Source organism: Protopterus annectens, chromosome 14.part0 (genome assembly GCF_019279795.1).
Source record: "Protopterus annectens isolate FY-2018-M chromosome 14.part0, PAN1.0, whole genome shotgun sequence".
NCBI lineage: Eukaryota > Metazoa > Chordata > Ceratodontiformes > Protopteridae > Protopterus > Protopterus annectens.
The window spans coordinates 23,998,147-24,014,633 of NC_056748.1; the positions used below are offsets into that span (position 1 = coordinate 23,998,147).

The window sequence follows — 16,487 nt, forward strand, 5'->3', positions numbered from 1 at the left end:
TTAAAAGTTGTGTGTTAGCATATCAGGCAAATGGAACTGTACAACTATACAATAGCTATATTTTATGATATAGCAATGATAATAAATTGATTCATAAAACTATATGTGAAAGGCCACAGTAGCTGGCTTACAGTTCTTAAACAGTACCCTAGTGTGAGCATAATGATGATTCTGAACATTCATTATTAGTTAAACCATACGATACACACACAAACACACACACACACACACACACACACACACACACACTGTATGTGTATATATATACATATATATATATATATATATATATATATATATATATATATATATATGTGTGTGTGTGTGTGTGTACACATCCACAGATGTACTCACCCATCACATAGCACATACAAATGCACATGAACATACATGCATGTATGCACACACATGCACACACACAGTGTTCAGCCAATGAGATAAACACTTATTGGTTTATTGCAGGATGTCTCTATCTTTGCTAATTCTAAAATATTAATAATTACATTCCTGATGGCATCATATCCTGCAGAGTGTGTAACAACCATGTGGCACAGCCCAGCTCTGAGAATCTGTGCTGTAATATGACCAAGATGCACTGGGAATGGCATCCACATGTCATTACCCCTGTTCAATAACATCACCAATAAGATATCATATGAATGTGCAAGATAACACTAACAGCTTCTGTATTTAACAGATGTCTCCTTCATAATCAGGCATAATTTTTACATTAAGCTCTGTGGATCCAAACAGGTAGCACTGTGACTAATTGAGTGGAAGCACTTCTATACAACTCTGAGGATGTATGCTTACATTTACTTATCTATTTTAACCAGGTAAGCAAATTTACTCTGGACCCTTTTCAGCCATGATCCTGGTCACAGGGTCAAGAGTAAATACAATATGTAGCTACACTTTAGAGAAGTTATATCAACCAGCAAAATTCTCAGGTGTGAGAAGAGACTGGAGTACCAGGAGTCCCTTACCCAGACATGAGGAGAATTTGTTCACTTCAGACAGACAGTGACTTAAACCAGGATTAACAGACATGGGGAGAATGTGTACACGTCATACAGACAGTGACTTAAACCAGGACTGAACTCTGGGCACTAGAGCTGTGAGGATTAGTTAACTTATTGCTGCCCAATACTTGTAAAAAAAAACAAGGAGCTGTGAGGAAATTATAAAAGCTGTACATCACTTCAATAAATACAAACGTTACCATGTAGAGCTTCCTCACTATCAAGAAGTGCATTAGTCTTGTACTGTCTACTGTACGCAGACTGCAGACTCTGTAAATGTTCACTAGAAAATATGATTTACATCCCTAGTAATTGTCAGATGATTGCTGGTTCATTTGGGAAATATGATTAAAAAACACACCAAAACAACAACAATGATGATGGTGATTTTGAGGATAGATGGTGCAGTTTAGCTTTATTTCCAAACACAAACAAGATTCAGCATTAAGAAGAAATGTCATTGAAAAGAAATGCTCTGCAATGTTAAAATATCACAGAAGCTGTAAACTTCACAGACCCCTCCTCCCATAAGCCTCCTCACTGTCATACAATTTGATTCCCTTTTCTATGCTATGACACTAATGGAGTGAAGAAGATACAAGAAAATTCTACCTTGGCACTTTTTAACTCTGAAACACTGAACTAAATCTCAGCAACTGCAGATTCTGGTCAGTGAAACATGGAGTCAACAAGGCATTTGCCCACCCTCTGGGAGACTAGTGAAATGTGGTCCTCAGCCTCATTTAGGACTAAATGCTAACATATTCCACAACACTATGACACATGACTGGACATGCATAACTTCTTAGGAAATTAATGAACATCCTGAAATCCTTCCCAGATCCAAAAGTACCCTGTTATGTTACGATAGTACCTTGTTATGTTACAATCCTTCCAGTTCCAGTACTTAACTGGTATTTGAAATTTGCCCTTATCTGATTTCACAATATAAATGAGCTTTACCGAAAAGGCATACAAAACTAAACCCAAATAGCACAGAATATTTGCTAAATTTGGATTTTTATCATAAAACTTGTCTTATAGGTACACTGTCATGCCACAACATCCAGCCTGTGTTTTTTCTACTTCTTACACTATGTAACTTTTTTTAAAGCAAAATATAAAAGTAATAAAGAAGCCAGTGCTACTGGAATATATCATTGTATGTAAAGCAGTTAGCTCAAAACTATGTATAAAATAGGTAGCAAAGATAAAAAAGCTGAGCTGGGTCTTCCCAGACCACGTTTAAGCTTTATAGTTTGGCCAACTTTGAATGATTCTGTACAGTTTATCTCCAGGACATAGTGTAGTTTTTGTGTCTCTGTGACCCTTCAGAACATAATCTGATTGCAGCTTATTTTTGGATCGAGCACAGCCAATGAGGCTCTTGGCAGCGTTTTGGGCAGCCATGGATGGTTCTATATCTGTTACAAAAACAGAAAATAAATTAGTTACGATCACATTTAGTCTTTCATCATCAGCATTTAGTTCAACCTTACTTTCTGTGGGAGAAAACTGAAGTAAAGGGAAGAAAACAACAAACATATTCTCACAATAGGTGTCATTGAACAAACCAGCTCTTGTGGAGGATGCTGTCATAAAAGAGACCCAGCTAGGAGACATAAGGTAGTGATGAATTTATCCAGGCTTGTGCTAAGGCTTGAAGGGACATTTTCAAGAATTGGAGTTGTTTGATTGTAGCAACTATTTTATGTATTTATTTCAGTTTTATTCATTTGTTAGCCAGGCAAGTAAAGGAGTCCTTTTCAGACTCTTTTCAACCATGATTAGGGCCACAAGTGCATAAGTAAATTTAATATAACAATAAATGTGGGGAGTTTAGAGTAGCCATTTAACAAGCATGTTTCTTGGATGTGAGAAGAAACTCACAGAAAATCCGCACAGGCACAGGAGCACTAAACAGAGGGCATCAGTCTCCCTTAAACCCTGGAACTGTAAGACAGAAAGTTTAGTGACTAAGGCACTGTCATACTTACCTTGGCCATTTACATCAAAACTGGGAAGGGGAATGGGGGTCCAGAGGCATGATTGTCAGAGGATACTCTAAGAAAATGTAAAGTGTGATGTGTCTTGATTTTACCACACTAGAAGAAAAGTGGGGCACTAAGAGACAACATAAATTTCTCTCACACTATTTTCAACATTTAACCATGGTTTTTTTTAATACTTTTTGCGGTTTTCCCACCTGCTTTCTAGCAGCCATCAAGTCTCCATCTTCTTTTGGGCCATTCCACCCCTCATAACTCCCGGCATCCTTGGAGAGTTGGGAAAATGATGCAAGAACCAGGGATTGTAGCTATTTTGACCACAGTTCTTGACTTGTAGAGAACAGAAACTGGCTATAAAACTGTTGTCTCAAAGCCAGCTATATAAAAATGTTTATTATTTTATTTACTTATTGAGAGGAATTGGTATCCTCTTGTGACAAAGTGATTCAGAGAGGGAATTCAGTATTATTTATAGCACTTCTTATTTTCAAAATATGGGAATGTCACAGTGGCACTGTATACACAATAACACAAAATCAGTTTGTTTTATCTAATTCACTCTATCTGTATTTGCATTTTACAGTTTATTGTCCCATGTTTATATTAATTGCTATTTGCTGTTTGTGGTTGTACAGATTCACTGATTCATAATATTCTAAAGTCTCTAGGTCCTACATCTGCTGTTAGATGCTGTACCAGAAATAGTATTATTTTATATTTTTTGTCTTATGTTCAGGTTAGGTGCATCTACTATTATTATGGTCGTGCATTTCATTTACAAATTCAGGATGTTGCATTTTTTTTTTGTCTTTTGGCTTTTCCCGACTAGGGGTCGCCACAGCAGAACTCCGGTCCGCTAATGATTGGGAGTGGATTTTTACGTACCAGGTTACCAGCCCTGACACACAACCTTCAGCGAAGGCACGCCCCATTCACGTATGCCTCCACACAGAAGACGCTCTAGCTGAGAATCGAACGGGACAACGTCTTGCTATGAGGCGACAACGCTACCACAGCACCACCACCACAGTTGTTTAACCTACCAATATGTGTATTTTCCCTACTGGATGATTAATACTGTATATATTATAATATTTCTGTATCCTACAATCTTGTTGCTCATAATTTTATAGGCTTATGCAACTGTTTAAGCTTAAAATGTCGTGTTTTCTGTCTGTACATTGTCAACTAGTTTTATTTAACATTTTAATTTGCTGTGGTTAGATTGAGTGAAGCAGCTCCAACTATTTTTCTTACTAAATACTTATAATGTGAGTGGATTACTTGACACTGATCAGCTAACTAATCTGTTCAAGCGGAGTAAACTTATCGATTTCTGTAGTTGCTAATTTTCCCTAGGTCAATCAGTGGCCACTTATACTGCAACTCATTTATTTATTTTATGACATTAGAATGTTCAGCTTCTAACCTATTTATCCTGTTTTTGGCTGAGTATATTGAATTGATCATAGGTTAGAGCACAGCATTCAAAAGTTCCCTGCACCAAGAGGTGTCTTGGGATAGCCGTGATTATTTTTCTGTCTGGACCCTTACTGCAAACATGACTTGCTGTATCCCACTACAAAGGTCAGGATTCATAAATATGTACCACACTGCTGAGGAGATTTGTTCAACTTAATGGAGAAACACCGGAGTGTAAACAAGACATGAATATACAAATGGCTACAATCTGTGTAACTAAACAACTAGCTGTGCTGTGTGTCAAAATCAGAGCAAGGATTAAAAGTCAGACAACCAAATCAGAGCAGAGAAAGAAGTAAGGTGTGAAGCAAGATTGTAGCCACTCTGTGGCTGGCATGGATTTCAAAGTACTGACAGTCAGCATTTAGTAGAACAGGCTAACAGCAAACACCAGATAGTTCTAGCTTGCAGCACATTACAAACAGCTGCTGCCAGATGTCCAGTCACCTGGACAGTTATTGGCTCTATGAAAGGGAATAAAAGGGCAGTATAGGTCAGTATGAAGTGGGGGAATGAGGGAATATAGCAAGCAGAGGAACACACAGAAGAGAAACAAAAAGAAAAAGCAGGTGTGGCAAGGCAGGACACTTTTTTGTGGACATAGATATGCTTTATATGTAGAGAGAGAGTGAGACAGAGAAAGGAAAAAGAGAGATAGAGGGAAAGGATGATGAGAAGGGTAAAGATACGCTCAGGAGGGGCATCTATGTATTATATATCTATATATATATATATTCTATCCAGTGGAGTACCGCACTGTCAACTGCCTTACACATCTCCTGCTACATTAATGGCTGAGCTGCAGCAGGTGATTAAGCCAGGCTTCCTGTCTGAAAGAGGTCAGATTCCCCACTCCCACCCCAATGAGGCATTACAGACCTCTGAACAGCCACAAGGGCAAAGGTCCACACAAGACTGACACTCCTGTACTTCTGTAGCACATCTGTATCAGGACCTGCACAAGAGAGACATAACAGGAAGGATAACATTACAATGTCCTGCAAATGGTGCAGTTAGTAATACAGTGCAAGTGAGTAGGAAATTCACAAACTAAGTACAGTGCTGCAACTCTCAGGTGCCCCTCATGGCAACAACATAACTACCTTCCCACTCTGCTGAAGAAAACAAGGAATAAAATAGCCTTCACACACAGATATAGGTAAGATACAGACATCAGTACAATTTTACACTCCAACAGATATGTACAAGTTAGCAGAATCCTGAAAATATGCCTGCAGCTTCACAAGTAACCTACAACTCCACATCTTTGTGTGCGATATCAAATGCCTGACACACTGCCCACAGCCTCAGAACTGAACAGCTTTGCAGTACCCCATGGTATGTAAAAATGCCATGACAGATAGACAAGCAACAGGCCGAGCACAGAGACAATCCCCCACAGTAGTCCACCTGATACAGCCTTGTCTATATCCATCTTTATTAAAAACATTGCTCTGAATGCCAGGAAAAAAAATTAAATTATAATTTAACAAAGTAGCAACTGCAGATACTTGCTATATCATTCAGGCCTTTCCTGCCTATCCTCTGCTTCTCACAGCTGGGCAGTTTCAGTGTTGTGGCACTGCACGTCATTGTACACGTGACACATTGCTCACCAATACTGGGATGCCAGTGGCCTCACTCAGTACCTCTGAATGGTCCAAGCAGATCTCTGCCGTGTGAAACTGATGCTGATAGATTCCCAGCAGCTGCACACTGAACAGACTATGCAATAGACAGAGCACAGTCTTATTTTCTTTAGCCCATTAGGCAGACAATTTCTGAGGAGCATTACCATTGGCAACCATTACTACAAATATTCTGTAAAACAAAATGGAGGCCTACAACTCCTGACACAAATGTGAATTCTGCTGCAAAGCACAGTGAGTGTACATATGCAGGCAGATTAAATATGCCCTCACTCATTGTGTATTAGTGTTATACTGTGGACCTTTTCAGTGTATTACAGTAAACTCAGTTAACTGGCAAACATGCGGACTGGTAGATACTGGATAACTGTATTACCGATTGCTTGAGAGTTACTATTAAAAATAGGCCTGACTAGTACTGTACCTATACTAGTTGTTTGGTTTGACTTGTTCTCAGGTTGGAAAGAGAGGAACTTTATTCTTATCTTACTTTTTTAAAACTCTAAAACTCTTAAAAATGTAAGGTATGTTTCTGCGGGTGGGAGGGGGGACAGAAAGTGCAACATATAAAAATTGTACTGTATTTCTTCGAATTTTTTTGCTTGAGAGTGCCAGTTGCTTGAGTTCTGGTTAACTGAGAGTTTACTGTATGTCAGCTGTGTGCTTCATCAAAATATGCAGATTCATGGACATATGTGGAGCATAACCTCATTTGAGTACATGCCAAGTAAACTGCTGTTTATTTGTAGTTTAAGTAGATGTTCCACCATCTTAAATGCCAAATTGCATATCAAAAATAAAAGAGTACCAGTTATAGTAGTACAGCATTTTAAAGCTAGTTTCTAGCAGCAGAGAAGCAAAGTTCTCAGAAGGTACAGCTCTCAAACTATTAAGAGGTATATCTCTGGAGTGATGCACATGTTAGCCCTGCCTTTGAAAAAAATCATAAGTAAATTCTGCATCTTGTACCTGTGCATATCCCATATGTACAGTACACTGTAGGTAAAGAAAGATAGCCCAACCCACTATGAGAACTGCCAGTCTCTGCAGTATACTCTTTGTCCTACAGATATGTGCTGTAAGCTTATGATGTGGGATCATCTGTCATGAGCCTTTGTGTAACTCCAGCGTCATACCACAGGAGCCCACTGTCACATCTCACATCATAATTGCCTACTATCCATGCTGTCACTAAAGCCCATCTTTCACCTCTATATCCTTGTGGGCTTCTGTATGGCAAACACCCCATCTGTAAGCATCTTCATATCTATATGTATCACTAGCCAATGGTATTATTGAAGTGTTCCCAATTGTAAATAGCATAGCATAACATAGCATATATGTGGTACCAACTGTGTTCCAGTCCCTGTTAAAACCTTTACTGTTGTGTATACCTATGGCAACCCACTGCTTGTACCTGGAAGCCTACTATCTCCAGCAGTCACTTAGCTACAATTATGTCTCTTGTTCCTATAGGTGTCCTCATGTCCTCCAGGGAGGGTGCTCAGCAGAGGATGGGCAGCTTAAGGCAGGCTCAGAATCACATCTTACTGTAGGCACTCTGAACCTATGGATCCCACCTGTTAGGGAAAGGATGCACTCTCCAGCCATTGATGGAACATGTCTGGGAGACAGAGGGCTATGACATCAGTGTTGCCAGTGGGCATTGTTGAATGCATGCCACAAACATGATCAAGCAGGCTTGCAAAAAGGCATGCAGCATAGCAGAAGACAGGTCAGCTGCTGAAGGAGTAGCCACCTCTTACTGCAAGCCTAACTGATGAGGAAGAGTTCTAAGTGAATGTGTGGAGCTATGAAGGCATAAGTATCATTCCTGAAGGAGTGTACACAGAACCAAAGAATGGCCATCATTCATGTGTCACTGAGGGAAATGCACTAATTAATAACTCTATTGCATGTGTGTGTATATAGCTGTGCACTGTGTGTGTTGGTAGGCTACAAATAAGACTGCATATGTTTGTTATAGATGCATTATATGTGCAGGTGCACATAAATGGCAGCAGAGTTATGAGGGTTCCATACCTGCATAATATGCACCATTGTTTGCAATATATAGCGTGTGTCCTCACATGTAACATGGGTATTCAAATTCTCGCTTGTTCCATGTTGTGTTTTATTTTATAGACACAGGCTAGACCAGTACTACAGCTACGTATGTACGAGGAAGGTCAGGAGAGCAAGCTGGTGACAGCGTCTATGCAAGGAATGTTAAAGATCTTGAGACACATACACTGAGTTACACTCAGAGGATACACAGGCAGTGTCTGTCTCTCTTCTTTGTGGTCTTCCACTCATTGTTCACATAAATACACCCCATCCTTGTTTGGGGGCCTCCTCAGTAATCAGGAGTACCAGCACTGTTACTATTCTGTGTCTGCAGCAGCAGAGGAACATGCTGCATCTGAAGTGGGTCTCTCCCTCATTCAGCAGACTAGCAGGGGATCCTGGTGCTATGACATGTTGCAGCTGACCTGTGATATGTAGACAGTGCTGGAACTCAATCATGGCTGTCATCCAGGAACAGTATGCTGCTACCCATGCTGACATGAAGATGACTGGAGTTTGAGTTCTGTGAGGGTGTCACCTATCACTGATGCCTTAGTGAGACCAAGGAGTCCAAGGGCAGTATACCTTGCCAGTGGAGCCTGTACTGATCCCATTCCTTTGATTGCCAAACATTCTTGACATAGGTGGTCTGTACTCCTGCTCAGTGACCTTTAATCATGGCCATGTAGTGGTACCACCTCCCAAATGCAGTCCTGTAGCACCACCTAATCCCTGTCACTACAGGATACTATGTATGACATACATGTTGCCACAAGACCTCTGACTCTGTCTTTGGTGACATTTTCCCCACCCGTGTTGTGGTATCAGTCGCATGTCATTGTCATTGTGTCCATTAACACCTGTACACATGATGTCTGTGACACATTGCACCCTCCCTCCTGTGTAGTGCATGTGAGGATGTCTGTTACATAGCATGAGTTTACCGTGTTGCCCAGCTTAGCTATTAACAAGCTTATAACTAACACTGCATGCATTATGTTTGGTCTGTCTGACACTACACTGTCTCTTTATGCTCGTCATGGACCCATAGGCTTGCACTAGATGCTTTTGCTTCATCTGCAATTTGGCGTACTGCGTCTGTCTCTGTCTGGGAGGAGACTGGTGTAGCTGCTAATTGCTGTATCTCAGCCTCACTGCTGTTAATGGGTGATGTTGGTGAGCTGGCTGTGATAGATCTAGTCTGCATGTTTTCTATTAATCATGTTATGCAGCATTCAGCATGCTACAAACATCTTGCAAGTGGTGGTAGAGAAATACTGCAGAGCTTCTTGGTATTTTCAGACAGTGGAACCATGCCTTCAGCAGCCAGACATATGTTCTGTGATGCTACTGGTTTGTCCAACAGTTGTCTGTGGCTCAATATATATATATATATATATATATATATATATATATATATATATATATATATATATGTGTGTGTGTGTGTGTGTGTGTATATGCATCTGCTTACCCCAGTGCCTGCAGCAAGTGACTAGGTGGTCCTGGTTAAAATGATTTATATGGCAAATGTGGGAATCATGGGCACTGCTAATGGGCCATGGTTATTAATACCTATCTGTTGCACATTACCTGGCAATAGATGTAACATCAGTCTTTCCTACTAATATGGCACTGTTCATGGACTCCAGGTGTGACCGTTATTGCCACATGTGTACAAGCTATAGCACACTGCACTTTGGGGAAGCAAGCAATGTTAGGGAAATAATTTATCATAGTGGTGACTCCCTCTCCCTTGGTGTGCTGGGAAACAGATATACTCATCCACATTGGAAGCTCAGCATGCTGCAGGCCAACTCCTGTGGTATACTAATGTGTTCTCTGTTTGTCTCTGAAAGGTCCCTCTAGCAAGAATGATAACAGACACGTGTACTCTGATGCACAGAGGCATAAGAAGTCTATGCATTTCTCTCCCTTCTGTTTGTGGGATATACATGTCAACCAGCACCTAAACATGCACAGCAATGTTTTATGCTATTCTGCCTGGGTGCTCTATAAATATTGTATACAGCCCTATGTACATAGGGAATCTACTCTGTGAGACACATTCAAAGAGTAGATGGCAGCACTTTCCAGCAAACCTGTTTACATTGTCAGGTAAAAATCACTATTCATTAGTTCCACTTGACTGGCCCCAATTTTCTTTCTGAGTTCACTTTGTGCTTGCTGTTATGCTATCAGCAATACAATAAAATAATACAAATCCAAATAAAACTTTCAGTATAAGGACCAATACCTAAAAGCCTCCCACCTCACATAGAGACTCCTTTTCCTCATTAAGCATAGCTAAACTATGGAACATCATTCCCTTCACAGTTAGACAAATAAACAATATCCTTACCTTTAAGAATAACTTCAGACTAGAGCTAAATCATGCAAGCATTTTCAAATGTTCTGAATCTACAGGTTAAAAATATTAAATTACTCATGATTTCCTCCTCTTAACTACTAACCATTTCTTCCCAACTGTCTCTTTATTTCTTTCTGAAGTGACTCTGTTGCACTCCTCCAATGAGAACATAGGCGCTTCTGTTCTTTTATTAACTTTCAAATCAGCATCATTATAGATGCATATAACATAACTTTAGCTACCAAATTTTAGTACTATTGCTTAGTAATATTACATTTACACTGACGGTTTCTTGCCTCAGTGATTCTCTGTAATAAGCAACAATATAACTTCTTAGAATTTACTACACTTAATATCTTCATGGTGTATTTCCTGGTGACTCAATTTTAATGACTTTCAGCATTTTGGTACACATTTCTTTAGACCGTGTTTAAACTTTCTTATATCGTATGTTTACTGTTTCTTGAATCTTTTCTCCCGGGCCTTGACTGAAAATGGGCATTGCACCCAGTTGGATTTTCCCAGTAGACAAAACAAATAAAAAATATAATTAGAAAGGTGTGTCCTAGGATATCTTTTATGACTGGGTGAATGACCCTTTGCCATGTCTAAATCCGTTGACGAGGTTAGGCCGTTTCGTCTGAGAGCTTCAATGGGATATTGTGGTGCCGTCATCATCATTAATCACTGCTGTTGCCTGACTTTTACTATTCTCCACACACTGGTCAAATGTCTCATTGGATTTTCAGCCAACCTACTTTAATTAAAATCCTTGGCTTCCCTTATATAGTTTGCCAATGAGTTCCATAGACTAATAGCTCTATACTGGAAAAATGTCACCTTCAATTTAGATCTAGCTATAGGCAGTTCAATCAAAACACTGTTATTCCTGATTTAATTCACACATCTGGGTGTTAGAATCGAGGGGTTTGTCACTACAGGATAGGTGGTGATCATTACTTCTGTGGTATTATCTTCCATATCATGTGATTATTCTACATGCAACTGTCTAATAATAGGCTGTAGGCCACACATGTCAAACATTCTTAACCAGCTATATGACTTCTCTAGACAGCATGCCTTACACCAACTGTGTAGCTCTGAGGCACAGTCCTTGAAATAATTTGCCCCATTTGTCATTTCTGTTTTGAAGTCTCTGGTCAGCATTTTCTAACCAATGATGCAGCATTTCAATGGACTGTCTTTCATATGTTTACACTGTCTTTTAGGTGGCTCGTTTTACATATTTGGTTTCACAACGCATCATGTGGCATGTAAATTTCTGTTAAAATAAGTTAATATCTTGATATGTTGATTATGTACAGTTGAAATATATAAAATTCAGTACAGATAAATGTACAAACTTGGACTGTGGGCCCAACAGCCATTATTAACCATGTGCTTGTCTCATCATGTTTGTCATACTTCTACCAAGGTTAAAGACCAAGGTATTATGGTGGGCTCTTCCTTTTCATTTGAGGAGCATATTAATAATGTGGTTAGGAAATGTTATGATTTAATAAAGAATAGACTTTGTTGCTTCTCAACTAGGGTTAGGAATGTAGTAGTAAAACTGTATACAGTTGGCATATGCCCACTCATAGAATGTAGTGTCTCTTTTTGTGTCCTAAGTATCTGACGGCTAAGGAGATTATACAAAAGATTTTCACCAGGCAAGTAGCTGGATTTGTTAATTTATCATATAATAAGAGACATGAAAATGTATTTCTCTATTCAGTGGCTTATAGAATGATGAGGTCTGATTTAATTTTGATATTCAAGTATTTAAAAGATTACTTATTTGCTGCTACAGTGGATATTCATTTTTGAGATCATAGAATTAATATCAGGAATAACAGTGTTTTGATTGAACTGCCTATAGCTAGATCTAAATTGAAGGTGACATTTTTCCAGTATAGAGCTATTAGTCTATGGAACTCATTGCCAAAATATATAAGGGGAGCCAAGGTTTTGATGTATTTTAAGATTTATTTAGATTTATGGTATAAAATATCTTATCTGCATCTGGGAAGCAATTCACATAAACTCTTGAATGACTTGTTTTAGGCCCTGAGTTTGATTATTATTATATTATTATATTATTATTATATTATTATTATTATTATTATATTGAATCATTCCAATGAATCATTGAAGATTAGCATTGTTAGAGCTGTAAAGAAAGTGGGAAGGAGAGACTGTCCCAGGTGCACGTGATGGTGATTGTCTCCTGAAAACAACAGTGGTAATCAATGAATCAACCATGATCTTGTGGCTTCTAAAATGACAGTCATTGTAATGAACTGCAGCAAAGAGCCATTATAGGTCTTTGCTACAGATTAGGAAGAGTTCATTGTCGGTTTGTAGCTAACATAATATCTATCTCTGTATCTCTCTCTCTCTATATATATATAGATAGATATATATAGATATAGATATAGAGATAGATATATAGATAGCGATATATACAATAACTATTTGCTAATCTGGCTGCTATCAGACTGAGAGGTACAAACTGAAAATCATTTGTATAATTATATATGGAGATGAGCTCTGTAATATTACAGTAGCTCAAATGACAGTTTATGTAGGGTTGGAGTTAGGAAAAAATGTGCATTTTTCTAGTAAACTTGAAGACATTTTCTTGCTCTTCTTTTTAGGGGGTTCACTTAACGATGTACTACTTGATATACGATGGCTGGTATAAGTATTAGTGTCTGCAAGTCTGCTGTTATGACATGCAAAAAGAAATGTTTCCATTTTTAATGTTTTTACAAATTCTCTACTTCCTAAGTGGCTACAGCTTAATTGTTAATGTAAACTGCTGTAGTACCATTTTACATCACATACACCTCACATTTATCTGACTTGAACTGTGGATCATTACCAATGTTTTTTTTTTTCAGGCAAGGCATTTCTTGCAAACATTGTCCTTAGCAGTGTTATTATGTTTTCTGTTATTACTGCTCCCATAAAATGCCTTCTGTGCTTCCTGTGAAGCTGCTGGATCATGACATGGGGAAAAATGATCAGACTAGATGGAAAAAATATAGTGGCAAGTATAGAGATCTTCTAGAACAACCTCATGCTGACCAAGATTTGACGCAATGGTGACCCAGGATAGTAGATTACATACACGCTGGTTTACAAAGTCCACTGAAAATGTTGGAGAAACAGAAGAATGCAGGTTCTATAAAACAGAACTGGAAACAGTTGCACATCTTGTTGCTGGGAGAGATACACTTATGGCAGAAGGCCTGTATACAGAAAGATACAATAATGTGGCAAGACTGCTGCAACTGGGGATTGTGCAAACACTACAATATATAAGTAGCTGAGAAGCACTGGAAACATAAACCACAAAGCTTTATAGAGAATGATGAATTTTATATCAGACTGTATCATCCATTACCAGCAGTATAAAATATAGATGCAAGAAAACCAGATATAGTAATCCATGAAAAAAGGCAAAAGTAGCATTGATCATTGAAATTTCTATACCCCTGATTACATACAGAGAGACAGAAAGTCAGAAAATACCAGGATTTGCAATCAAAAGCAAGGGCAATGTGGAAGAAATATACCTAAACAATTCCAATACTAGTAGGTACAATAGGTCTAATAAAAAAAAATAATTTACAATTGTATTTAAATATGCTACCAATATATGTAACCCCTTATGAATTATAGAAAGCGTCGGTTCTGGGCATATTTTCAGTTAATGAGAAGAACACTTAGTTAACATCAACGACTGAAACAGTACTAATTTCATGAACTCTAATCATTCCCTGACTTATGAATAGGATCCATTCCTGTCATGGTATTAGAAACCAAAACACTTGGAGCAATTAAATGCCAGAAATCCATCACTGAGGAGAGTTTGACACATGACAAGAAGTATTGTACCTTATAGCCAGTGTTAAAGATTCTAACCAAGAATTCAGCTTGGGTTCTGGTCCCACTGCAGCCCCACTTCACAACATTTGTGCTACATGAAGCATCTGTATGGTCAACATGTAACAAAGAAGGGATCCCATACACCATCAAGAGGTCACCTCTGCTATATTGCTGGACCCTTTAGCCCACCCACTGTGTGTTACTTCCCCGACATAAAAGAAAACATGGTTATGCTAAGTACTGTGTAAGCATGTGGGGGAGTGCTTTAACAGAATTTGAGTTACTGATTCACACGGATTTGTATCCTCCTGAATATTTTGCCTCATATTTTTAGCCTGTTACTCGCAAATTACATACTTTTGTGGGGAGGGGTGATAATAGTCAGTAAATAATACCTGATATTACATTTTCAGTGTTTTTATTTTTTCAGAAAGCAAACAGGTTCAGAGTTTATTGTGTAAATTATAAAAGCATTTGATATTTAGAAATCTTTTAATACTATTTCAATGAGATAACATTTCAAGTAAGCCAGAATTGGTGGGAAAATGTTATATTATGTTACTGTTCATATCAGAAAATATTTTATTTTCACTGCCACAGAAAATTAGTATTAAGTATTTAGTATCTGATGTAAGTGTTTGTAATGACAACATCATACCAAATCTGAAGTTACTCAGAATCTGTGAGTAGTATTAATTTTTCTTTAACTGAAAGCCTCAGTTGCAACATTGCAGATTGTGTGGTAATACAGGGTGCTATTCACAGTGATTTACACAATGGTAGAACATCTATGTGCTCAAGTTGCAGATACAAACAAATGCACTGCAGTTCGTAGAATACTGTTGCACAGGTATGCAAGCCTCGAAAAATTACAGAGCAAGCCGTATGTAAATGAGTACATGGTAAGAATTAAGTGATAAATTCAAAAGCTGTGCTGATGCTATGGAGTGGCTTCCCACTTCTGAGAGTCAGAGCTGCAGATTGCTGTGTAAGTGCATGCTGCATGTATAGGTTATAAGAAGGCAAGTACTACCATTTCTAGTCACTTTTCAGTTGGTAAATATGTTTTCTCTTGCTGTGAGTTTCATAATTTCATGCTTTGAAATGCTTGTTGCAGCTGTACCACAATCCTCTGCACTTGGTGGCACTCAGTGCCCAAGACAAGGACGTTACTGGCAACAGCTAACACATTCCAGTTTTGGGGAGCAGGAAGATCTCAACCAGTTTCATGTGGACAGGACATAATCAGGTCTTTGATGAAGTTGTTTGGACCACAAACTGGAACTGGGTAAAGTGTAGCCTTCCTATTCCTTCCTACAGTTTTCTATATACTTTCCATGGGGAACATTCAGGGACAAACTAAGAAATCATTGGGTATCTCATGGGCTTTGGCCTCAAGAACACTGCATCAGTTCCACAATGTTATACTGGCTTATGTGTATGAGTAAATCCATTTCTCACAGATATCACAGCACTGAGCTACCACCATGCATGGTTTCTACATTCTAGTATGATTCCCTGAGGTGCTTGATGTGATAGATTTGACTCATGTGACTACTAAGGCCCTACTTGGTCCATGGGGAGAGAGATACCATAACAGGAAGGGTTAGCATTCCAACAACTGCCAGATAGTGTGTAATGCCCCAACATTTCAGCCCAGAATCCTGGTAATGCCCATGATGCTCACATTTGGCACCCAAGTTCACTGCACTGCCACTTCCTACATGGCATGATACCACATGGGCACTTAAAAGGTAAGTTCACTATAAGTCACCCTATACCCCCATAGATAATTTTATAAACAGGTTTAATGATTACCCTACCCATCTCCACGTGCTGCCCTCCCCAAGTATGTTTTGTATGGTGAAGCAGGCCTGAACAATTGAAATGTATCTAGTGAAATCAGTTTAATATCCACAGAGTGCTGCAGAGCAGAGCTACAACAGTGTTCAGTCACTGATCCAAATAGTCAATGAGGAAATGTTTAGCC

At 38.7% G+C, this 16,487-nt stretch overlaps 1 protein-coding gene across 1 annotated transcript in view; it reads right to left on the bottom strand.

Moving 5' to 3' along the window:
* Nucleotides 1-2,267: 2,267 nt before the first annotated feature.
* The window catches only part of LOC122789143 (peptidoglycan recognition protein 1-like), a 210,022-nt gene continuing 195,802 nt past the window's right edge, over nt 2,268-16,487 (bottom strand). Inside the window, exon 3 of the mRNA XM_044056373.1 lies at nt 2,268-2,446. Within this exon, the coding sequence (XP_043912308.1) occupies nt 2,268-2,446 (179 nt within the window). The remainder of the gene's footprint in view (nt 2,447-16,487) is intronic.